Source organism: Siniperca chuatsi, linkage group LG9, assembly GCF_020085105.1.
Source record: "Siniperca chuatsi isolate FFG_IHB_CAS linkage group LG9, ASM2008510v1, whole genome shotgun sequence".
NCBI lineage: Eukaryota > Metazoa > Chordata > Actinopteri > Centrarchiformes > Sinipercidae > Siniperca > Siniperca chuatsi.
The window spans coordinates 24074280-24099750 of record NC_058050.1 but is presented as its reverse complement, the minus strand read 5'-3'; the positions used below and the strand labels follow the sequence as shown (position 1 = coordinate 24099750).

At 39.9% G+C, this 25471-nt stretch overlaps 1 protein-coding gene across 2 annotated transcripts in view; it reads right to left on the bottom strand.

Moving 5' to 3' along the window:
* The window catches only part of me1 (malic enzyme 1, NADP(+)-dependent, cytosolic), a 94238-nt gene that overhangs the window by 38213 nt on the left and 30554 nt on the right, over positions 1-25471 (bottom strand). For both annotated transcript variants that reach the window (XM_044207036.1, XM_044207034.1), the window contains 2 exons: positions 21385-21518; positions 18409-18558 (listed from right to left, as the gene is read on the bottom strand). In XM_044207036.1, the coding sequence (XP_044062971.1) occupies positions 18409-18558; positions 21385-21518 (284 nt within the window). The remainder of the gene's footprint in view (positions 1-18408; positions 18559-21384; positions 21519-25471) is intronic.

Below are 25471 nucleotides of genomic sequence, written 5' to 3'. Positions count from 1 at the left end.
ACTCTCACAGATTGTAGTAATGCTACACACGCGCTCAGTTAGCAATGACATACTGACGTCCTCCATAGAAAGTTTTGTACATGCACAAAATGAGCTGTAAACATAAAGTGAAAAATCAATAAACTGTATGCAGCACAGTACGAAACTTATGGTATATAAAAGCAGAGAGATATAAGAGATACAGTCCGCCCTTGATAGAAAAAGAAACACATCTATTCATTGGGAGAACTCCCTCGTGGAGATCCACGGCTTTTCAAAACAGGTTCGAGGAGGACCATCACTCCAAAATTAACACACTGGATCCTTGTGCAAGACCAGCTTCTGGGATATTTAAGATATAATTTTATTAAAGCTAGGAAGCTCAATAGGCCTTCACAGAGACAAAAACATGCAGTTGCCAATAACAAGATTAATATTTAGAATTTCATTAATATGAATCTACTCGCCACTTGGTCAAATGGTTCAAAAAGGCAGAGTTAAAAACACAATTACAGACCACAGATTTTCATGTGCCGCAATTTGTTACAAGAAATGTGTTGTGTCTACCTTTTTAAACTGTGTTCAAAGATAGAGATATGGTTGATTTGGATCAATAGTAGTCCTGTTTCAATCATTAACAGTCCAGGACTACAATCAGACAAAGTCCAATGAATAAATTGTACTAATCTTGTGATGTGGGGACTAGTCGTATCCATTAATTAAAATAAATTAATCGATGAGACTCTTTACTTTAATTCAGTTGAACAACCCACATCTGCTTTTAGTACAAAATTTGGTCTAATTCAGTTATAGACAAAAAACAGGCTGCACTACTCAAACCAAGAGTTGATTTTGCGTCACATCAGGTGAGAAGAGGTAAAAACGGACCAATTTTATTTCGTTTTGAGGATTTCATGACGTAGAAATGTATCATCATGATAAGGTCAGAGCCTGTACACAAAATATAAGTGTGAACATATTATCCTACATATTTTACATTTACATAATGTGAGTTGGCTGACTGAACTATGTCCCGTTGAAAAAAAAAAAAAAATAGCAGCACACTCAACTTGTGCCTCTCTAGTTATTTAATTTGAGTTTGTTCTTGTGTTGAGTTTCTTTTAAGCCTCAAAAAAAACTTACAGCAGATAGAGATAGCACAGTGGGACTACAAGAACTCTGTTTGGGTGCTTGTGTTTTCACAAAGCAAAGTTTCTGATGCCGGTGGAGAACGTTGATAGTGAAGGCAAGGAAGTTCAAGAAAGACTCAGTAATCTTCTCCTTTTCAGTAACACACATCTAGCAAAGCCATCTACACTGCAAACCTTCTGCTCACCGTGATCGCCCCTCTCTACATTGAGTGAAAGAACATAAACACGGTGATTGCGCGGCAATACTCTCTCACTACACTCTTCAGTAGTTAGACAAGGCGAAATAGAAGTTACATGGATGTGAACACAGTTACTGTAGGGAATATAATTCAAGTAGGACACAGCTGGATCACGTTTGATACATCCGTCTAGTGTTGCAGGGTGCCATCAGTGGGTGAACTCTGAAAGCATAGCTACTTTCAAAGCCATGCAATGTTTCTAATCATGAGGCACGAGCAAACGCTACGCCACTATATTTTAAACTTAACTTTTTTTGGTCATTTGTGTAAATTAATTCTTTACCACTCATTTATCAGTGAAGTGTAGCAAACTGAACTGCAAACTGGAGCCTCTGACCCATTATTTTTTCATGTAAAAATTACACCACAAAATAATGAATACATTTTTTCATTATATTACAAAAATAGCCGCAGCGTGTTAAGCTACTTTTTCGGAGTGGCTTGTAAAGTAGCTTGCTACTTTCTACTTTAGTGTTTCTAACTATTCCCAATGACGGATGAGGTGGTTCTTCACAGTTTCAAAGTAGCTTCCCCAACACTGGGCATATGTACTTGTACTTAATACCATGCAGAAAAATCATCAATGCTTTCATTACACCTTGGTTTCCCAGCAGCCAAAGAAGGGACATACAGTTCATGAAGGGATTTGAGACTTCAGCTTGTTACTGGCAACAGTGGAGTCTTGGTTACATCGCTGTCAAGTTAAACCAAACATTTCATCTCAAGCCATGATATCAGGATAACCGGTGTCTTGGGTTTGGCTCCATGTTTTAATTTGTATTGAATTTGTCAATTTGTCAATACACTGGAAATACACTGGTCTGGGTCTAACACACTGGGTCTGTCATCATATTAGGTGAGTAGAGTATCCTCTGAGGACCAGCAGAGCATCAAAGGAGAAAGCACACCAACATATGCATGCAGACATACAGTACACTCATAAGGAGACAGAGTAATTTCTATGACTGGATGTGGTATCTGACCACAAGCTGTAGAAAAGGACTGACAGCACAATATTTAAGCAATGAGACCGCTGGTTTCAGCTTTCTCGCTTCCTTTCCTGAGTGGTATTTAATAAGTTAATGGCTTTCCATGGAAAGAGAAGCATTTCATTTCAGTTTCACTTTAAGTTACCTATAAGCATCCATATAACAGGAGAGCAAGTCAGTTTTATTACAGAGGTTGTACCCTTGGTTTTGTTCATACTGATCATTTCCAAGGCAATTAAGTAAGTGAAGCCAAAAGAGTGAAGCTGTTGGCATCACAAGTAACACACTCATGCTGCAGCAAATGAAGCAGCCAAGCAACTGACTAAACCAATAGAGGCGAAGAAGAAAACTCAGTAAGAACAGGGGGTCTGGCAGTGCCAATCAATAACCATGTTCATGATGCAGCCTGTGCTGACGCAAACTCTGCCCATTTTAAAAATAACTAATTGCAATGGAAAAGATGATTGTCAAAGAAACTAAATATGCAACAGACATCTGGGAAAAGGAAAAAGTTCTCTGTAAACAGAAAAAGAAAAAAAATAAATAGAAACGACAAAGGCATCCGGATAGTGGGTGAATAATTTTGTGTTAGCTCAACAAACACAATTATCCAGCCCATAATTCATTTCTCCATCTTTGTCCAAGCACATCTAAGCCTTCAGTTTCCTGTTTGTTCCATCAGCAAAAGATGCTTTTGTAGGATGTCTGAGGGGTGTATTATTGTGTATTTCTTCTAGGAATTTATCTTAGCAGCAAGAAGCAACTGTACCCAGTAATTTTTGTTCAACACACAGCTCTCATCACTTGGAAATGAAACGTGACGGGCAGGAATTCTCTTTCCAGTCGCTTCTCTTTCCTTTCCCTTCACACCCTCCTCTCTCCATACAGTATGACTCTCCGAAGACAATGCACTCTTCTTCTTCTTCTTCTTCTGCCTCCCACCCTTCATGGCACGCTCAGACTTTGACAGGATTCCATCACATTACAAGTATTGAACACATTGCCTGAATCACCCTTTCTTTTTACACAAGCAACAACCAGTTCCAGTCCCTGGCCTCGGAAAACCATAACCCACCCCCACCTCATTCCACTGCAGCCCACTGAAATCAGCCCGGGCCTCCACACAACAACTAATCTTCCCTCATGAAGCTTTTCCAGGCTTGGAGAAGAGGCGAAACTCTAGAGAATTTGACGCCAAAATGAACACAGTTGAGCCAGTCTGATCGGCCTTTCACCACTTCAGGTAACACGCTGAGGCAAAACATAAAAAGAAACGGAATCTTTGACACAGATGATGAAAATAGCAACTAGACACTGTGAGGTTCTGGGGTTTCAGAACCTGTCGTCTACTGTAGCTGTCCAGGTGAAGGAGAGCCAGTCAAGTGTCCAGACGACTGCTGTGGATGTCCAGCCTTGCTCTCAGCCAGCCTTACATAACTCATGGGACAAGAAACAGCAGGGAAAGGCCCGTTCCAGCACAAGGGTCCTGCTAAAGGAATCAGAGGCACAGACCTGATGAACCCAGCTGGCTATTAGCGGAGTTTCAGCCCTCTGCAACCAGGTTTTCCATTAATTCCCTTTTCACACACATCCTGACATTTGGTGCATGCCAGTGACGTTTCATGTGGGTTGCAAAGTCACATTCAAAAGCAACTGGGTTTGCCTTGGCCAGCAACTGTGCGAGGAGCGGTTGTAGTGTGTTTATTTGCAAATGCTGCTTTGTGTTAGCAACAGTGTTCAGGACCGGATTGCACAATGCATATACAGGAAAACTTTTTATCCCCTAAAATTCAAATAGGTCATCCCTTCATGGAAAACAGACATAAATGATAGGTGACAGGTAGAGAATATTGTAAAATCATTGAGCACTGTATGGATGGCAATGATTATGGCCCATTGTATTCTCTTTGACATTCACAGACAAATGTGTATCCAATTTTAAGCATGTCTGGAGTGGTGGCAGGCGAGCAGCTAGTGTCCACTATAAAACAGATGGAGAAATGCTTTAAGAGTTTCCAATTCTTCATGGCTTATAGCTGAGGAAATAATTCATGTACTATATGACACTAAGTGAGAGGCTAAAACCATTATATTTTACATTACAGGCAGTCGGTAAAAAAACATTGTAATCTACTGTGCATTTTATGCTCTCAAGACCATTTACAGTAAGTTGGTTGCAAGACGATCCAGATTCACATTTGTATAAATATTTAGTAATTATCTGGAATACTCAAGTAATCCATTCACCTGGACAAACATGATGTTTCGGAACATAAACATATGTTGTTTTGAGGCACTTGCTGAAACGATGCTGTTGTTTTATTGAGATAAAATCATATTGAATATGAATTACTCATGGGGTATTGGTACTGTTTATCCTAAAATGTCTAAACTGATTTAAGATACATGGAATAAATGGCTGTAGTATCCAAACCAAGAGTAGGTTTTGGGTCACATTAGGTGAGATGAGGTAAAGATTAACCATGTTTTTCTAATTTTAGGACTTCATGACTCACAAAGTTATCATCACTCCCCATTCTCTGCTGTGCTGAGCTTCCTTATGGGGAGTGACGAGCCTAGACGCAAAATATCAACACTGTCTATATGCTACATTCACATGATAATTCATTCCATTCCATTAAAAATAATGTGATTATTATTATTAATTAAAATATTCCTAATTATTGCTACTGCATAAACACAAGTTCTTCATTTGTTTGAGGAAGGTTAAATTCATTCTACATTTATTTTGTACTTAGAGTCCATCTTTTTCAATGGAAGCTTTTCAGCTATTTTACCATCCGTCATGCAAGAAGAATGTGTGCCCTGTTAACATTTTTCAACTCTCAAACAAGGAAACTGGAGCTGTAGCTCTCACTGATGTAATGTGGATTTTCAGGGTGCGAGGGGAGAGGTCAAGTCTCACATAATGAAAACAGATCAAAGAGAGCCAAAAAGGAAAGTCACCTGGGGCCAAATCCCATTCCTGTAGAGGGCTCAGAGGTCAGACAGTGCACTGGAGAGTTAGTCTTCATCACCACCAAAACCAATCATCTCGCAGTGAGATAATCCATACTAACCCGAAAGTCAATTTACTCAAAGAACAATTGTGTTTATTAATGATCATGCCTGCTGTGAAGTGAGAAACCCTGCACACTCTCTGTGGAATTAAGAGCTAATATGTACATCTAATATGCACATCCAGAATCATCAACAACCTCTTGTCATTCCTATTCTACATGACATTTTTTATAACATAAAAGTGCAAAATTTGACCTGGGACAGTGCCTCGCACAAGAAATAAAAATATCAAGGCTATGAAACAGTAGGATGGTTTCAGATATGTGCCTTAAAATTCAGCATGCTCTGCCAAAATATCCTCTATATATATCACATTTGTCATGCATATTCATATATAATGTTATTACAGTACATTGGCTGGGATCAAATAGGTTTTTCCACCACTGACCACTGAAGTTATTCTTTTTTTGTTCAAACAGAACAAACTATGCAGAAGATTTGCTGGAGCATCTTAATATATTAAACGCTGAAAAATAAGCACATCTTAACTTCTGAACCCATGCCAAATACACCTACCAGTGTGTTTTAGTCTCATTGCACTATGGTATTTGATTACTCACAATGATTTATTTAATCATCATAATTACAAACCCTATAGAAAGTAATTCTACAATTTTAACTACTCAAACTCAAAAAGGTTTAAGTCTATCCGGTACATGTTATAGAACAGACTAAATGTTTTCACTTCTTTATGCTGTGGTAAAAAAAAAAAGACAAAACAAAAAACTATGTAACTAAATATGTAACAATGATTTTGTCCTAATATGCATGTCAGGAAATATGCATTATTCTACTGGTCAAATCAGTATACTATGTTCTTAATAGCTCTGAAAGTATATACATGGCATGCATTATGTGTGCATGAAGTTTATATATTGTGATAAATAAACTGTTCATAGTAATGGTTTGTAACCTTTTTATTAGATCCATCTACATTGTTCATCAAACTGCAGTTGTATTTTTTCCCTTTGAAATGAGTACAAGTATGAAAGTGTAGTATAGGTATTAGTCCACAATCCCAGGCACTGAATAATCTCTTTTTTTTATCTCTGATTTCAGTCTTCCCCTTGCAGAGGAAAGTCCGATCGAGCCTCCTGTAGATACAAGCTGTCCAAATGACCTGGTCTGATTTACAGACCAGTTACATTTAATGCTGAGCTGAAATTGAATGAAATGAAATGATATTTGGAGAAAATGTTTACAGTTTGGAAGCCTTTTGACTGGTTCCACAACTCACACAGCGTGTGAGTGCAGATGGATATCTTCAAATTTTCTGTTTCTAACCTCGGGCCAAATGCATGACGGAACTACAAGTGTTCACAGCCAAGGCTGAGCTGAGAGCTGGTGGAGCTGTCAAAACAAAGAGAAATGAGCTTTTAGCACTTTCTTACCACATCCATTAAGTTTGGAACTGACAAATAAAAAGCAGAGCCGTTAAGTAATATTAGTGTCAGATACAGATACTCATATCATTTACAGAAGTATGGTATTATCTAAGGGCAGATATGAAAGTGGTGCAGTTGGATGGTGATTAATGTATGATCTGTTGACTTATCTCTTATTGTCAGTGAGGAGTGTCTCATGTCAACATGAGGCTGGCCCAGTTTCAGTCGGTTTGCTGGTCTGCTAAGCTAAGATTGTTAACCATCATGCCTCCATATAAATGTGTACTGAATAAATTACTTTTTTAAAATTATTTTGAATTTCCACAAAAGACGACAAGTCCTCCATACTAAATAACAGAATACATAGTTTTTGAATTTCCTTTCAAAGCGTCACATGTAAGCGATTTCTAATCTGCCAGTCTAAAAACACTATTTGTTAAAAGATTAGGGAACCTTTGCTGTCATGGTTAAAAGAAGAACTACTTGATTAAAGAAATAGTTGACATTTTGGGAAATGCATTTGTTCACTTTCTTGCTGGGAGTTAGATGAGAAGATCGATACCACTCTGATGTCTGTCTGCTAAGTATTGAGCTGGAGCCAGGAGGCGATTAGATAAGCTTAGCATAAAGAGTGGAAGCACAGGGAAACAACTAGACCCACTCATTTTTCCATTTTTATTTGTGTTTGGATTAAACAAAAGAAATACAATGTGTTAATTAGTGAGCTTTAGAGGTTCTGGTTGACAGATTTTGTTAACTTCAGACAGAGCCAGACTAGCTGTTTCCCCCTGCTTTCGGACATCATGCTAAGCTAAGTGGTTGTACAGACGTGAGAGTAGTAGCCATCTTCTTATCCAACTCTCGACAAGAATACAAGTAAGTGCATTTCCCAAAATGACAAACTATTTCTTAAAACAAGTTCTTATTTTTACCATGAATACAAAGGTTTCCTAACATTAACCAAGTAAGTTTTTTAAAACCAGGTTAGGGAAATATCATAGTGTCATTTTTGCTACGAGGACTGTATCCAAAGAAAAAGTGTCTGCTTTTTGTTGTTTTGGCCAGCAACGGAAAACCATCTAAGCTGATCTTAGTGATGTGAACATAGGAAGTGTATATAATACAAAAAACAGCAATGAATGAATAAATCTGGACATAGAAGTGTTTTTGGCCTGTAGTATTTAAAGGTTTGTTTTATGATGTTCCTCAGCTGGAAGTCAAAGTTCACCCATATTTTCATTTACCACTGCATCAGAGGACATGATATACTGCTTAAGTTGCTGTAATGTGTGAAATCCCCCTGTAACGCCCCCTCACTCCCATGGTAATTTTTGGTTACACAGAAAAAAAAAACAAAATTGCACCTGGAACTGAAGCATAAAGTGCCACACCTGGAAAAACAAGAACTATAGTAAATCAGATGATGAGTTGGGCTGAGTGACCACAAACTGTCAAGCTCCATCGTCTCCACTAATCCACACAAACCAAACAGCTTCATCAGGCCATTACTGAGCTTCATCAGAGTGCATTTTTGTTCATTTTTGCATCATTACATTAGGCCATAATGTGATTTTTACACCCGACTCAAAAGGGAAAGAGAACGCCAGAAATTGTAGATTACAACGTGCCAAAAAGGTTGGACTGTGACTTGGGGAAATTTTGGTTTGGAGTTTCCATTCAATCCAGGTGGAAACAAAGCTGGATTCAGCAAACTACTGAGGCACCTTTCAATGCATGCTAGTAGTGGTTTGTATGTGTATGTGTATAATTCAGCAGATCTGATGTAACACTGATCTGTCCACATTTGACACTTAAATGTAAACTCTATGTCCTTTAACTCTTTATCTTCATCTTTCATGCAGAATATTCTTGTGATAAAAGTGTGAGGGAATCCCTCCGGTGTTTACACATATGAAGAGCTAGGAATTTTGGAACTGCTGTGACAGAAAAGCACATCATCCAATGTTACGGTTGCACCACTGCTTTCCTCACTTCCTACTGTGGATCTGAGAGTAGCAGAGGCTAATGGGAGGCATATCAATATGGGAAATGATAACAACATTGTTGTCAGATCTTGGGCTCAAGCTGGATATTGCACCCAAGATCTGAGCTCTGACAGTATGTGTGACTCTCCCCACATACACACACGTATTACATACATGCACTGTATTACATCACACATATCCATCTGGCTGCTACAAGTCACACAGGAAAGAGTCCAGCAGCATGGAATGACTCAGCTACACTTGCTTTTGAAAAGCCACCTGCAACATGTGCTTTTGCACCCAAGCAATACACACACATTTCAGACTTGACAGGTGTAATAAAGAAATGATATAGTTTTATTTCAATTTGCAGTCTCCTTGTCGATTTATACGGCCCCTGCAGCAGTTATTGTGGAGAAAAGATAACATCGTTAAAACATACAGCGCACATAAGTACAAAGTAGTGGAAGTGGCCAACATTTGCAAGCATAGGGTTATTCCATAAGGCATCGTATTTAACTCACCGACCTCTTAGTTTTATAGTTCTACCACAGTTTCTCAAGGCAGGGAGACGAAAGCTACATCCATACCAGTTTAGGTTATTACTTAGAAGAAGCTTTGGCAATTGTTTCACTTTAAGTTTGGGCTAAATATCCTTATGTACTCAACTCTTTTGTCATTCTATAATTTTTCCTCTTATTCCTAATGCACCGTGAAATTCACATTAACGCCATTAGAGAAGATCTACCCTTGTTGCCAACTTGTGTGACATATGCTGATTAAATCTTCTGCTGTCTGCTGCTGAGATACCTTAGGGTTTGCTTTAAAACTGTAAACCAGGCTGAGTGTGATTCACAGAGAGTATCAGATAAGCTTCATGGGATGATCAGCAAGTTGTATTTTCCAGTGTGGGCTGGTGAAATATTACTACTGCGTACCAAAATTTGACCAGTGGAGACTGTGAGGGGATAGCAGCCAAACAGAACTGTGCTCTATAATTTTGTCCTTGGTGGGGATGGAGAGTCTCGTATTAACGCATCATTCAGCAGCTCCAGTAAAGTCAAACTGAATTCACATTATTAAAAGGAAGAAAAAAGGCCTTTGTTGAAATATTATAAATGTCCCTTTTCATGTCATCCTCTGGAGGGGCATGTTAGTGTACGCGTTTGATTGACCGCGAGCTGGCAGGCTGAGCCCTAGCAAAACAACCGTTATGACGGTAAGGCGAGGGTCACAAAACGGATGGAGACACCTGAAGGCATCAGTAGGCCCATTTTTGGTAGCCCTGCTAGCTTATCTGCTTGTACTGTAAGAAGGTAAACAGTGAGGAAGAGCATAAGGCAGGCCTTTACTTATAAGACAACAGTCCTTGAAAATTAGTTTCTTGTTTTAACCAGCCTGCCATATTTCTTAGTTCTTTTTCACCTCTATTAGTTTTGACATTTTGCAAAAATGTTTACATTTAAATATGATTATAATGCATGATAATCCTAGTTAATCAGATTTTGAAAACTACATTTTAGGATTCTTTTAGTATGATTTTCTTTCTAATTTCTGTATTACAGTTCAGCTAACACAGACTTTTTTGTCAAATTCTTTAATGGGTGGGGCAGTCGTCCAGCAAAAGACTTCCACCAGCTGTGTTCAGAATGTCTAGCAGGAGAAATATCAGATAATGAAGAGAACGAAACAGCACAATGGCACTGTAGTAAAAAGACAACAAGCATAATTTTCAATCAAATTCCTTCTAAATTGTGTCCATTGTAACATTTCTTTAAAATAAAAACTCATAAAACAACATGGTCAAACCCACAGCCAGTGTTCTTTATAAGATTACATTGTCCCAGCTAAGTAAACATGCTAGCAAATGAACGGTAGTGCTAGCTCAGTACCCCCGTCGGTCATGTGACCCTCGCCTTACAAGATGTAGAGGTCCATCGAGAGCCTCCCGAGCCCTGTGGCTTACAAGCCATGAGCCGACTGTGTTATATTAGCTCTGGTTCTGAAGAGTAACGAGCATCTAAATGGACCAAAGTGACATTTTCAGGTGTGTTCTAAATCTATTTAATGTGCTTCAGTTGACCAGCTAATTATCTAGCCTACAAGCTGACAACAAGCCAAGGTGCAGGACAAGATATGTGTCCACGGTTGTAAGTCAGGTTAGAAGGATACCTTAGCAGGGAAGCTAATGTAGGTGTGTGAATATGTTCAAAGTCTGTGGCTCTTGTGTTGTGTAGCAGGACACTGTCCACATAGCTGCTGTTTAATTTCAGTTGGACTTAAAAGCAATCCCACAGCGCTCTGAAACATGTACAAGAAAATGATCATGATGATGCCAATTTGCTTTATGGTGCTTCGATAAAACTCTGCATTCACACGATACACTGGCAGCTGCCTGTCTGTGCTTTAACGTTACTGTGCCATGTCTAGCATTATTCGGGTTTATGTGACGCTGTTCACAGCAGTTGCCCAAATTTAAAATCTAAACTTGAGTGACAGCAGGTCATTTGACGAAGCCTGGACCAGACATTCATAATGTTCACGGACCCCGATTGGATCCTGACCAACCAGAGTCTGACTGAAGCCAAACATCTCCGAGGTGAGGCGAGACAGTGACAGAGGCTGCCAGGCAGGCTTTTAGGCTGACTGCCGTTAGCCGAACCAAAAACCTAAATTAATATGTTTGCAATGATTTCATGGTTGTTTCTTAGAGACACAATGGAACAAACTGGATTTTCTCCTAAAGAGCCAAATTAGACCACCTTGCGCTCCAGCCATGCTACACCACTCTAAGTCATGGAAAGTTATGGCAGTTTGAATTAGCAATGGTCCCTGTTACTGCTGGTCACACACAATTCAGCCAGGTAGTCTTAGTCGAGTAGACAGTTATTTAAAACATATATTTAGTTTGATTACTTTCCATGTTTACACAGTGAACGGTAACACTGCTGTGGATTTATGTTGGGTATTAGTTGATATATTAATTTATTATACTAAGGGATACTGCAGGGAAACTGGAGTTACAGTCTACTGTGCCCTAAAGCTTCTTTGCTTTCACTGGCTCTAAAACTTCCTCCGACATGAGCTCTATATTGTTATACAAGGTCCTCCAGTGTGGAATTAATCCCAAATGTCTGCCACGTTCCTCATGAAGTCAGTGTAATTCCAAACCATTTCTCTCCTCCCCACTTCTCCAATGCTTCTCCCATTCAACACAGGCATATTCTGAGCTTCTCTCATGGTCTACCAAAGAATAAAAATGCGGTAAACAAATACATCAGCAAAAGTCATGCAATCAGTCATAATCAGGAAACAAATTCTCTATGGATTCAAGTTATGTGGAATGAGTTTCTTTTCATGATTTTAAGCAGGTCATCACAGTTCAATAATCATGTGTGGATTAATGATCTAGAAGGCCAGGATATTTTCTGCTTGCTCTGGATGCTCATCAATCCAAATGAAATAGTTTCTTTCACACACTTGGAGTGTAACGCTGTGTGTGGGCCTGAATGGGGTGAGATCACAGCTCAAAAGCCCCTAATCTGCAAGGTTGGAACACTTCATCATCCAGCATGTGCCACTCCAGAGGTGGCCAAGGCAGCTTCAGTTGATGCCTTTCATTAGGCCTTTACAACCTCCTGCAGCTCACCCTCTGGTAAAGACCAGCCTTAGAAGACCTAATCATGGCTGTATTCGGGTTGTATTACAGTACACAAATAGCACTTTACTTCTGAGATGGTATTTCCCTCACACAGATATATTATGGCCTGATACATACACTATAAATACTAATATAATTATGGTGATACAGGTTGATATTGATGTGGTAATTTTGTGCCATAAGCCAAAAACAACATTAGGCTTCATTCTTTGTGGTCTGGCAAGGCTCAATAAGATTTGCAAGGGTTAGGAGCAGGGGTATTACTTTGCAGGTGTTACGATGAACATCACAAACCCTTCCTACACTTGACCAGACAAACGTGCCAATCGCCGCGCTATCCTCAGACTGAAAAAAACATGGCGGCTATTCTGAGAATGCTGTCAAATTTCTGTCCACTGGTCAATTTTTTAATGTAGAAATCAGAAGTGAGAAATCGGCCTCGCACTTGCTAAGTCGTGCCTCATTTCAGACCCACAAGACCTACCTCAGTTTAAAGAATGAGGCTAGCAATATTCAAATTTATTTCTATTTGATGAAAAGTGTATTTTCATAATCAACACTGCCATAACCAACACTGAATAGATCCTGCCAAGAAGTATCGCCTGCGTATCCAAAGCCTGACATACTGTATCCTATTCTTCTGTGCCATGAAGCTCCATTGTTGTTCCTTTATTACAATTAACTTGGGCACTAGTTTATTTTGAGTCTATTCAACATACACCATACATCACTGACTGGCAGGATAAATCTGGGTCGGGAAAGTCGAATAGCAACGCTTGCCCCACCCTCACTACCACCACTGAGGTACCATTTAGCAAGGCACTTATTGGGGTTAAGATACTTTCCTGGTTAAATAGAGCAAAAAACAGGCTGGGGAAGGACTAACGCAATGCTGATTCTGATCTTGGGATTTGTTGACAGCAACGAAAATATAGGATATCGCCAACCTTATCCTTTAAAGGTCCAGTGTGTAACATTTAGAAGGAGCTATTGGCAGAAAGAAATGGAATAAAATATTTATAAGTTATATATGGTTATAGTTTATATGTTTTCATTTGTGTATAATCACCTGAAAATAAGAATCGTTGTGTTTTCATTACCTTAGAATAAGCCGTTTTTATCTACAGAGGGAGAGGGTCCCCTTCCACAGAGGTCGCCATGTTGCACCACCATGTTTCTACAGTAGCCAGAACGGACAAACCAAGCTGGTTCTAGATAGGGCCTTTCGCGTTTTTAAAAAGTTTTGCGGCCATGATAGTTTCTCCTACATGCTTGGAAGGGGAGGGTATCTTCAGTTATACAGGCAGAAAGACCAATGGCCTATATACAGTAGAAATGGCAGAGGGAAAAGAAAGCATCTGGTCTTTACCCTACCCTATCTCTAGGGAGATTAAGAATGCCTATGTCTTACTTTCCAGCTCCTGACAGACAGCTGTAGTAGCAGAGTTGCTGACCCTTGAACCTTAACCAGGAATCCACTAATGGGCAAAAATAATCATCTATCTCCATCAGCAAGATGGATTGGTTCATTTCACTTACTTCAAGTGCTCCTTGAACAGTCAGACTCTTAAAAAGGGCCTACTTTTACACAATCCTTGGGATAATTTTCCTGCTGCAAAACATTATCATTTATCCCAACTGAGTACTTTTAGATATCAAACAAAGTACACAACCCACATTTATGCTGAAAACAGAAACAAACTTTGTATAATGAAGACAGACGAACTTTCTCTGCTAAACACTGTGTCCGCTCATGAGCTTATGAACCAATAAAAGTAAGCATGTCCACCTATCTTCTGATGATGTGAATGTGTTCCTTTTTCCAACTCTCCTTCCTGCCTCTGCCCCATCTAAAGATCAGTTAATCAGCCGTGTTTTGACATTTAATGGAGCTTGACCTTTGGCCTCTGTTACAGAGCCTGGTGTTTGAGTGTTTAGTCTCCATGAGGCAGATTAGCGGTTAAAGTCAGGCAAGACAAGGAAAGGCTGCTGCCTTCCACACAGAAAGTCTTTATACCTGAGAGCCAGTGATTAGAGACCTAATCTGCTGCTATGGTGGTCCGACTGGAAGACACGCATGCACACACACACACACACACACATGCACAGTGGCATCAGTAATCCATTACAGGCATTTCTAGAGAATACTGAGTAAAATGCCCTGTGCATTAGATTTAGATAGAAACAGAACAATACACTTACCTACCAACCTAAAGTCATAACGATGCATTGTCTGAGGAACCATGAATATCTGTACACAACTTTGTGCCCATCCATCTAGTAGGTGCTGAGAGATTTCACTGGATAAAAGAAACTTTGAACTTCTGGTGGTGCTAGATGAAAAGTCAGAGGATCACCAAAGTCATTAGGATTCATCTTCTGGGGACGATGAATGTCTGTAAAATTTATGGCAATCCTTCCAATAGTTGTTGAGATATTTCACTCTGAACCAAAGAGGTGGACCGACCAACTGACATTACCATCCTTGGAGCCACATCACCAGCATGGCTAAAAACAAAGAGACAATATACACATGCAGATGTATCATGGTCTGAGCTTGTTCCCTTTTCCCAGGCATTGTTAGCAGAGAGAAACAGCCTGGCTGAAAACCTAAACCTGTCAGTGACAGTCCAGACAGGCTTTGTCCCCAGTATATTCTGTTAACTGATCCCATGATGCACATTTCCTAGAGGCCAAACTCCTAACCCTGGGGGCTCTGGCAGCATGTCCTGGCCCAGTGTGCTGTGAGATCGTGGGAGTGTATAAAATGATTCCTCCAGCCAGCTCAGTGAGAGAGGAAGGGAAGCATGCTAGGAATATTTTCCACATAGTTCTGCAAGGATGGGGAAACAGGGGGCTGTTGGGTAACAAAGTTATGTGCATGGGAGAATTTGGCTTTCCAAGTATTTTAAGTGTACGGTAAGCATTTATAATAAAACAGCTTGGACAAAATTAGAAAAACTGGGGTTTCACAGCTAATCAAAAACATTCAAGGTGGTAAAACAAATGAAACCATCATTGAATAAAGTGTTTGGAAAATTCTAGTACTGCTGAAGAGTAGTTGCACAACAGGGGAAAATACTGTGACTCACATATCTTTCTGATACCATTCCAAAGTAGTTACCTATGCTTTTTTTAGGGTGATTTAGTCATGCTAAACCATGCTCATTGTTAAACATTTGCTAGTTTGTTCAAATGTTAATGGCCATCACCTTTAGTGAAATGCAACTGCAGGTTGCCATGTGGATTAATGGCTTATATGTATCCTTTTAGATCCTTAAAAGGAGTCAGTGATTCTAGCTAACAGCAGTAAGTGAGCTTAGGAGCCTGTGAAGGACAGTTGACTAGGGTGGTCTTTCCCCTATCAGTCATATTAGAGTAAAAACAAACCCAACACTTGTAACCACCTGAGTAAGGTTAAATGTGAGGAGGCAGGGCCAAGTAAAACAGAGTGTGTCCCTGAATTCAGCACTGAGAATGAAAGCACTATCAACTCAATATATTAGTAACTGCTTAGGGAATGTTGCTGTCAGATAATGAGAGACTTGGACCTGATGAACCTATTTGAGAGAAAACAGATACTAACAGAAAGGTGTGTGTGTGTGTGTGTGTGTGTGTGTGTGTGTGTGTGTGTGTGTGTGTGTGTGTGTGTGTGTGTGTGTGTGTGTGACAGGGAGTGAAAGTGTGTTTACAGCAGATGAGGAGAGGAAACCAATGAATGTCTGTCTACTCGGAGCAGAGCCAGATCCACTCAAGGTGAATCCTGAGCTGATTTCAAAAGCTTACAGCGGTTTGCCTTGAGCTGAGCTTTCTAACCAAACTCCAGCTGAAAGAACTACCACAACCTCCAGATTTGGTTCAGATTTTATAACATCAAAGACCAATTCTTGAGTCCTTGAGCTTTTGGTTTCAATACATCAAATCATTTGACAATTTGCTGTAGCTTCAGTAGATATGCTTGAAGACCTGCATGCTTTTTTGTTTTTAAGGCAATTTAATGGAGCCTCAGGTGAATGTATCACATGAATTGCATGTTAACCTGCTCATCTTATAGCCAAATCCACCACCTGATTTATGTGTTGTGCTCTCTAGCAACGCTGTAATTACTGTGGTGGACGAGTCGAACTGAACGCATTCACTGACAGTAGAAGCAAAGATGTTTGGGTAACAGGTTGATCACGATCAGCAATCCGCCTACCCCGACAGTTGAAAGTAGTCCATGTGAACGTGAAAGTGTTTCAGCCTCAAAACTCTACTTTTGGTTTTGACAGCTGTGGGAAAAAAAAACATTAAGGTTTTTGTCCGACCTCCACCGTCTGAATGTAAATGTTCTGTGTAGTAATTAAACCCAACCAACATTACTTTCCAATCAAGAAACATGCAATCCAAAGAGTGGAATTTCAGCCATGAAACATACGCAGAGTGTATCCAGCCCAGCTAACAAGAAATCAGTGGGTGCTTCCTTTCAGGCCCATTGTCAGCATGCCACACAAAATGCAAAAATTAGGATTTAATGGAGATGAATTAAAACTAAATTATTTACATGTGACAGAGGCTTGTGTTGATAACAGCACAGCCCAGTAAAGCCGTCCATTAAAACTGGAAACACTTTTGTTGGAGACAAGTATTCTCGATTCTAACCTGTATTTCAATGGCATTTCGATTTTTGTATGTTACAGGTTCTACAAGATCTCCCGGTCATATTTCCTGGCAAAAGCAAGCTCCTTTCATACAGTACATCCCAGTAGTCAGGTTTCCAACCCAGTGGAGTGCAAATTTTAACTGAATTTCCAGACAATTGTGAATTAATATGCGTTTCCATCCACTACTGTTATGCCATTATTACAAGTTGGGTGCATCGAAATAAACAGCTGGTGGCGCTAATTCACCAGTTGGGTAAACCATTGCAGAAGGAGAGGCTGCAACACGATAACATACTTAAAAGACTGCCAGCCAAACCTCAAATGGTGTAAAACAATGTAGAAAACATGATAGAAATATGACGTTTCTGTTTGTATTCATTTGAGGAAGGTTACGTCTCCTTATCGTTCCACACAGATTTGATGTTTTCACCTGCCGCTATTTTTCGTCTATTCAGTGGAGCGGAAACTTCAGTGGATGTTTAAGTCACATGCTTCATGATTTATGTGCCATTCCATTGCACTTTGTCACATTTTGCTTATATCGACACACCAACTTTTCACCTCAGCCAAGCATGAACATTTTTTTTAATTTTCGGTGTTTCCACTCAGGTTTTTTCATGAGCAAATTGAAAATGTGCATAAAAAAAGGTGGATGGAAATGCATTTAGTGTTATTGCGGGCTTTAAAAGTGAGATGCCACCACAGTAATGGCGGCTTGCTTACTTCAGCCCTCAACTCACATCTGTCTATATTTCTTCAGCTGACAAACATTCATTTATTTATATATATATATATATATATATATATATATATATATATATATATATATATATATATATATATATATATATATATATATATATATATATATATATATATATATATATATATATATATATATGTGTGTGTGTGTGTGTGTGAGATTGGTGCAAACCTAAGACCAAGCAGTTCTTTCCAGTGTACTCTATGTGAGAAATGGCAGCCTGAAGCAGTGGAATATTGGTACCACACAGCTAGCAGTAGAAGAAAATGCTGGCCAATAACAAGCGTCACAACAAAAACAATAACACAGCCAATACCATAAAACACTTAATAATTGAGTGGTGGAAGATTGGCTGGGTGGAAACAGAGCAAGAAAACAGTATTCCTTTTTACACACTTCCTTTTGGCCTACTGCCTGTTCACAGCAGTGGGAAATAAACTGAAACAAATCTTAGTGCAAAGTGGGTTTACTGCAACTTGGAAATTTACTTTTTCATAATTCAAGATAGTTCAGTGTTGTGAGTGTGTCTCACCTTGGTCTTCTATATATCAGGCCATATTGCTGGCAGGCCAGGCCCACAGTGGGGGTGTAAATGATGGGCATAAACCTTTCGATGTCTGACGTTAGCACCCGATAGAACAGCTTCTCATTGCGGTCTTGAAGCCCCATCAGAAACACATATCTGGGAGTGACAGGGAGGAGCAGGGAGGAAAACACAGCATGTTACTTTTTAACATCTTGAGGACATACCTGCTGAACTGTGGAAGGGGTTATTAATGTCAGCTGTTAAATCCTGTGTTTTTATGAGTGAGATGCACCAGGCAAGATTGGAGGAACTGCAAGGAAAGACTTGAAGGAGAATATGTCAGAGAAAAAAGAGCGGCAAAGGTTAAGATTTTTAGTATGAGAGTATGTCCATATGGATGCTGTATTACATGGATACATTACTGTAAAACCCAGTGAAAGCAAAAGCAGTGAGGTTACAAGAATGAGAAAGAAGGAAAAAGAAGAGAAGAGCTCACATATACAATAATTACTTGTAAAGATTTGTTTTGCTTGTGTTCCAAATGATTGGAAAAATACACAGAATTAAAATCAGCCCCTCAGATAGCCTACACAAGGTCTTTGTTCTGATTGTAGATTGACCAGGAACTGAAGGTTTGCATATGACCCAAATTAAGCAGAGCACGCCAGAAAGGGCTCTATTCCTAATCAGAGAAGTTTCCATAAAGCCAAGAGCTCAAGGTGCCTCTTGTTGAGGGGATAAAAAGCATGCACGCCCTCTCTGCTATAGGTTAGGCCACAGCAGCTGCACAATACACAGTGGTGACAGTTGCTCTTGAAGAGAACTATTTTCATATTGGTGAACCAAATTAGCTTCTGCCACAAGCAATTTATCACATGAAGGGTTTCCGTATGCCTTACAGTGTTGAAATCAATTTTCCCATAGATTATTATTGGATAATCTATAGATTATTTGCCGTAGACTCAAGTATATATGTTCCTGTTCCTAACAGTTAACGCATAAAAAATGTTTGGTTTTTTTATATGAAAGTAATTTTTTTACTTTGGAAACAGTTTGACAAAAAAAAAAAATCTTAACTTAAGGTCCACTTACTAGCTTTTTCCAGGGCTTTCAACCACATTTCAAATTCCTCGGCTGATCCAGTTTACTGAGTTGACACTGAGCAAACTCTATCCGCTGAGGAAGACCATGAGATGTGGTGGAAAGCTACAGAAAAACCTGGTAAGTTGACCTTGAGTTAAGATTTTTTAATGTTTTTATTTTTTATTAGTTGTCAGTTCATGAGTTTCATGTGAAATACTACATTATAAAGGTTTAACAAGTTCCCAGCACTCAGAGGGCAGAGATACAAGAGAAACATTCCCACTTCATGGTTGGTTTTCTGACTGCAGCAACGTGATGTCAGCCTGATGTCAGTCACAACTGAATTGCAACATTTTGATGACTTCACTCCTCACAGTCAATCAGTTGCTCTGACTCATCAAACAAAACTATAATCCCCACATCAAATCCTAACATATTACTGCAGCGTGCTTTTGTTTGATTATGCTGGCAAACATTAAGGAAGAATTCTTTCTCCATTCTTAACCTTAAAAGGTGTGAGCACTACCCACACCGAGGAAACAGGAATATTTACAGTACACACTGCTTGATAAAGCCGGATCCATGCTGACTTACTGAGTGTAGTGTGTTTCCTTTAAAGTCAACCTGCTGAGGCAGCCAGGACATAATCTTTCTCAATCTATTTTAGCATGAGTGATCAACTGGCTCATTTTAAGATTGTTACTGCTCTCTAACAACCTCACTGGATGTGAGGTTTCCCCTTAGCTGTCCCATTTTATATACTGCAGTATTGCAGTTGGCAAAGCCTTTGAACATCCATTTCCTCTGTTAACGACACAGTCACAGTAGGTACTTAAGTCACTCCATCATCTCAGATCATAAACGCATGTGCTTGCATTGCTGTTCCTCTTTGCAATCATTTGTCACAATAATTCAAAAACACAACAAATTCCAACTATCTGATTAAAATAGAATGGGAAGTAGCGAGAGGTCAGAGTTATGGTCGTAAACATTAAATGACAGCGTCCAGCAGTGAATACCAAAGAAGGATTCAGAGTTGGGGAACAGACTGCAAGTAAACACAGCAGGCTTGAGCAACGGCAGGCAAATAGCAATCCACAGGACCAAAGCCCAACGCTGGAACGCACTCAAGGCCTGGAGACAGATTGTCAGTGACATTGACAGGGTATGGGAATGGCAATGACAAGCTCATAATGACTGTTTTTAGATGTTGACGCTGTGATGTTGCTATGGTGGAAAATAAGGCTGCTTTTAAGAAGCTGTCTAGTTCCTGTTGACCCTAAATCCTGTCTCACAAGCAACGCACTCATCCTTGACATTAGGAGTGACAGCTGATAGAACAGTTGACTGAGAGATGGCAACTAGAATAAGAGGCAATTTCACAGACAGATAATATTCAGCACTGGGCGTATAATTCAAAACAGTAAAACAGGCTATGACTTCAGTTTGAGGCCTGATCTTGTTGATCAAAGAGCGCAGTCTGAAATGTTTGCATGAGGCAGAATCATTACATAACGCTAACAGCTACGACTCCTAAGCATCTAATGAAGCATGCAAAGCTGAACTGAAGTTTTCATTTGGTCACTGTGGAGGTTATAAAAACACTCATGAAGGAGAACAAGGAGGAGACGGAGAAATGGGGGGAAAAGAGGAGATTGGTTCAGTAAAATATACAGTGTTAGGAGATGGATGTAGATCTCAGAGGGCTGATCGCTAAGCTGCCTCTCGCGTTTTGAAGGCTTCCAGATGTTGGATCTCTCAGTGTGCAGAGGCAGGGGAATCCTCTGGGGAATCAGTCGAAATTCAACTCTACTGATTTGGGGCTGATAAAAAAGAAGAAGAATAGATACTAGGTCATGGTAGTAGAGGCTTCTGTCTGTGTTTGTATGTCAGCCTCACCTGTCCAGGTCGTCTCTCTTCATGTCGTAGTTCTTGAGCACACGGAGATGCTGGACGTCCTGGCTGATGAAGCAGGGAGGCAGCAGGCCGTGGGTCCCCAGCTGGAGACGCTCCTCCAGGGAGAAAGCCATGCCCTACGAACACACACAAACCACATCCAGAATGGGCAAAGATCAAGATCAATTACATAAGTTTTGGTATCTACCTCCGTGGATGACATACTTTTCTAGTTTGACTGTGTGGTCATGCAATGTCCTCAGGTTTCTTGTTCCATGTTATGTGAGCTAATTAAAACTAATTCTTATCAACCACATTGAAAGGGCGATTAAAGGAATATTTCAACATTTTGGGAAATGAGTGTTTTAGTTAGATAAGACAATCGATACCACTCTTATATCTGTCCACTCAGTATGAAGTTAGTGCCAGGAGACAGTTAGCTTAGGTTAGCATAAAGACTGGAAACTGGGGGAAACAGCTACCATGACTTTGTCCAAAGGTAACAAAATCCACATACCAGCACCTCTAAAACTCACACATTTACATGTTGTATCTCATTTCTTTAATTCATATAAAAACCGATATGTAAAAACAACAAGTTGTAGTTGGGGGCCATTTCTTGGCCAGGCGTAGTGACTTCCTGGAGTCCAGTTATCACTGTGAGGGTGCCAGGCAACCAGCAGAGACTCCAAGATGGCACCTATTCATTTTAATGAAAATTGGAGTAGGGTATCTCTATACTGGAGACCTTGAATGGGAGGGGTAACTGTCAATCATTTTTTAATTTGGCCAAACATACACTTACAATCCTCAATCCTTGTCAATGAAACTAATTTCACCAACTGCCTGAATTAATTGTCAGTCATGTTTTAATTCGGCTAATCATCGTTCTCATAGGAGAACACAAAGAAACAAACTTACCTAATTTCTCAATGTTTAGATCCTAAGTTTTCAGCTCTAGTCAAAGGATCAAAGTATCAACAGACAGCAACGTTTTTAATCTACATTTTAAAGTGGAAGTAGACAACTTTTCATCATAACAGAATATAGTATCTTTCACCACTGCTCATTTTAAAAATCACATGTTGCACGTTTTGTTGGAAAGCTAGACACTGGCGGCTAATGAGCTACTCCAGGCCGATACAGTAAACTGCAAGCTAATGTTAGCTAACTCGTTAACCTCTATGGGAAATTATAGTAGTAAGCTAAGAAGCTAGTAAAGCAGTGGAAACCAGAAGTGCAGTAGTGCCCTTGCCTTACAAAAGTTGGAACAAACTTTTAAATTAAGTCTTGTAGATTTAATATGAGTGAAGATTTAGCAACTGGATTGCTTATTTCTCGTCTCAAATTTGTTCAGAAACAGATTTTGGCAGACTGCTAAGGTGAAATAAGTGAAAGTTTACGTTGCCTACTTCATACAACAGAACCCTACTACGCATGCTCAAACCCCATTGGCTCACAGAACTAGTGGCCTCAGGATGGAGGACTGCAGTTGGACCCTTCTCCGCCTGCCAGGCAGGATACGGGTACTATATTCTGTTATGATCAAGGAGTTGATAAGCAGACAGCGGTAGCTACTAGCTAACTAGATTAAAAGTTGTCTGTACAAATCAAATGATGGATGGGGCATGAATTGTTTGTGTGCGCCCCTTATAATACTGTGAAGTGATTCGCTGAATTAAAAAGTGATTGACAACTGGTTCAGATGGCGAATTGGTGAAATTAGTTTTTGACTGACAATGGATTGTAAGCCTCTGATTGGCCAAATTAAAACATTATTGACAGTTACCACGGCCTCTCAAAGTCTCCAGAGATACAAAGTTGGAAATTTGCACTCCAAAAAAGGTTTGGCGCTTTCTGGTTTGCTTCTGGGCTGTGTGGCCCACTGCACATGGGCATTAGCGTTTCCCTTCCTGGCCCGGCCCATTTGGTCTTGCTCCGCCCATAGACTTTACATTGGGATGACGTCATGCACTTAAAAAATGCTTTTCTAGTCTCTGTAAGTCTCTAAAAGTTTTACAAATATAAAGCCCTCATGGATTAAAAAATCATAATAAAGATTAATAATTGACCTTATTTGCAGTTAGAGGTGTCATGGCAAAAGTTTTACAGACCTATTGCAGGGGGTTTTAGTTGCAGAATTGCCATGGGGACAAATTGGTGGTGCTGCATCCAATAATAATTAGTATTATTAGTGAGCTTTAGATGTGCTGGCAGGCAGATTTTTTTAGCGTCAGACAGAGCCAGGCTAGCTGTTTCCCCTTTTTTCCAGTCTTCATGCTAAGCTAAGCTAACCATCTTCTATGTAACAGACAGATAGGAGAGTGGTATCAATCTTTTCATCTAACTCTCAGCAAGAAAGCGAATAAGCCTATTTCTGGACAGTGTAATGTGCATCAGTCCAGAAGTGTAAAATACTAACCTGGACTATTCATGGTAGATGTCTGTGTACTCTGCACAAAGAAATAGATTGTTTCAACCATGTTTTAAAAAAAAAAATATTAAGAAAAATCATGCATTATTTTTTCGGAAAAGATATTTCATTTCCTGCATGTAAAGCAATCCTAATCTGGAACCCCAGCTCTGCTGTGCTCTGAAAACTGTTTCACCTTTGAACAATTGGATATTTACAAAAATATTCAGCAATCTTTTCTGTTCAAACATTCCTGAGTGATGAAAGAAGCAGCATGTCAAACGTGTCCTCTGTTCGGACAAGGTGGTTGCTCTCAGAGGGGCTCCCTCTCAGCCAATCTGTCTTCAGAGAGGACGCTGCTAGCTCACATTCTGGTGTGATGTCCACTTTCACCAATGCGCATCCTCAAAAATACACACAGCAAGGCCCAGACTAATAACCTGATTCACTTTGACCTTTACTTTGGCTTTCATCATACTCAACCCTGACCTCTGAACGGGAATATTGAAAAACATGCACACGTTTAGTGTCAAGGTTGTAACCCTGAAGAGTCTGACCTCTGACCTGTGATGTTATTCCACAGAGGAGACAATGATCTCACTCAGGTGAGATGTCATGTGTTGATGTCAGTTCAGAAAGTGGCAACAGTGTGAGATTGAGGTACTTCAACTACAACTCCTCTGATATAAAAGAGAGAGATTTGTCCCCAAATCACCCAGAACAAGCACTCAGTCCATTTTTAAAATGGGAACAGCATTCTCTACTATTCTCTGCAAGTGAGGCATGATACAGTATGGTGGGCATTTTCATTTTCTCTCCATCTATAAAAGACCAGCGACCCGGTGAAACCTCAGCCTCATCATGCCAGCTACTGTTGCTGACTGGTGAGACAGAAGCAAGGCTTCGCTGTAAACGTCTCTGATTTGGATCAAATCCACGGATGCTTGGCCCGGCCGCCACAATTTACAGCCTTTCCAAGCCACCGGCACTTTCTGTGTATATCTGGTTGTGTTAAAACAGTTCTGAGTTTGTAATAAATGTGCTTGATCTCACGAGACGCACTGTTAGAGGGAAGTAGAAAAGCATACAAAACAGAGTGAGGCATTTGGAATACAATTTGGCGGTCCTGACGCCAGCATAACCATCAGTGCTGACCACAGACACACTTCCAAATCTTATTAGTCCTACATTTTGTTAAATAAAAAAGCAGACTGCTTTGTTGATTTTAGATTTCATCTCTAAAAATGAGGGAATGAGGGAAGGAAACGAGCAAAAACGCACCATTTCCTTTTTGGCAGAATATCTAAAGAAATGGGTTTTGTGTTTGCTTACTGTCTACAAGCTATCAGGAATTATTGTATGTCATTACATAAGTTAACACAGAACAACATGTAAATATCAATTCACACAAACAGTGTTAGTCATTTAGTTGACAGTACTAAATCATCTGAGCATGACTGAAAAAAGGGCATTGGGTATTTCAGACACGTCGCTCGCCGAGGCTCGATGCAGTCTGTACTTAACGGACCTCAAATAGACAGAAGCAGCTCTGAATTACAACCTTCCCCAATTATCAAAAAAGATTTTCTATTTTTCAGAAAGCCAGCTGTTCACTTCAGACTCTGTGTGTGTTTGGAACAGCAGCTGGCCCACGATGCACCACTGCTCTGCTTGGTC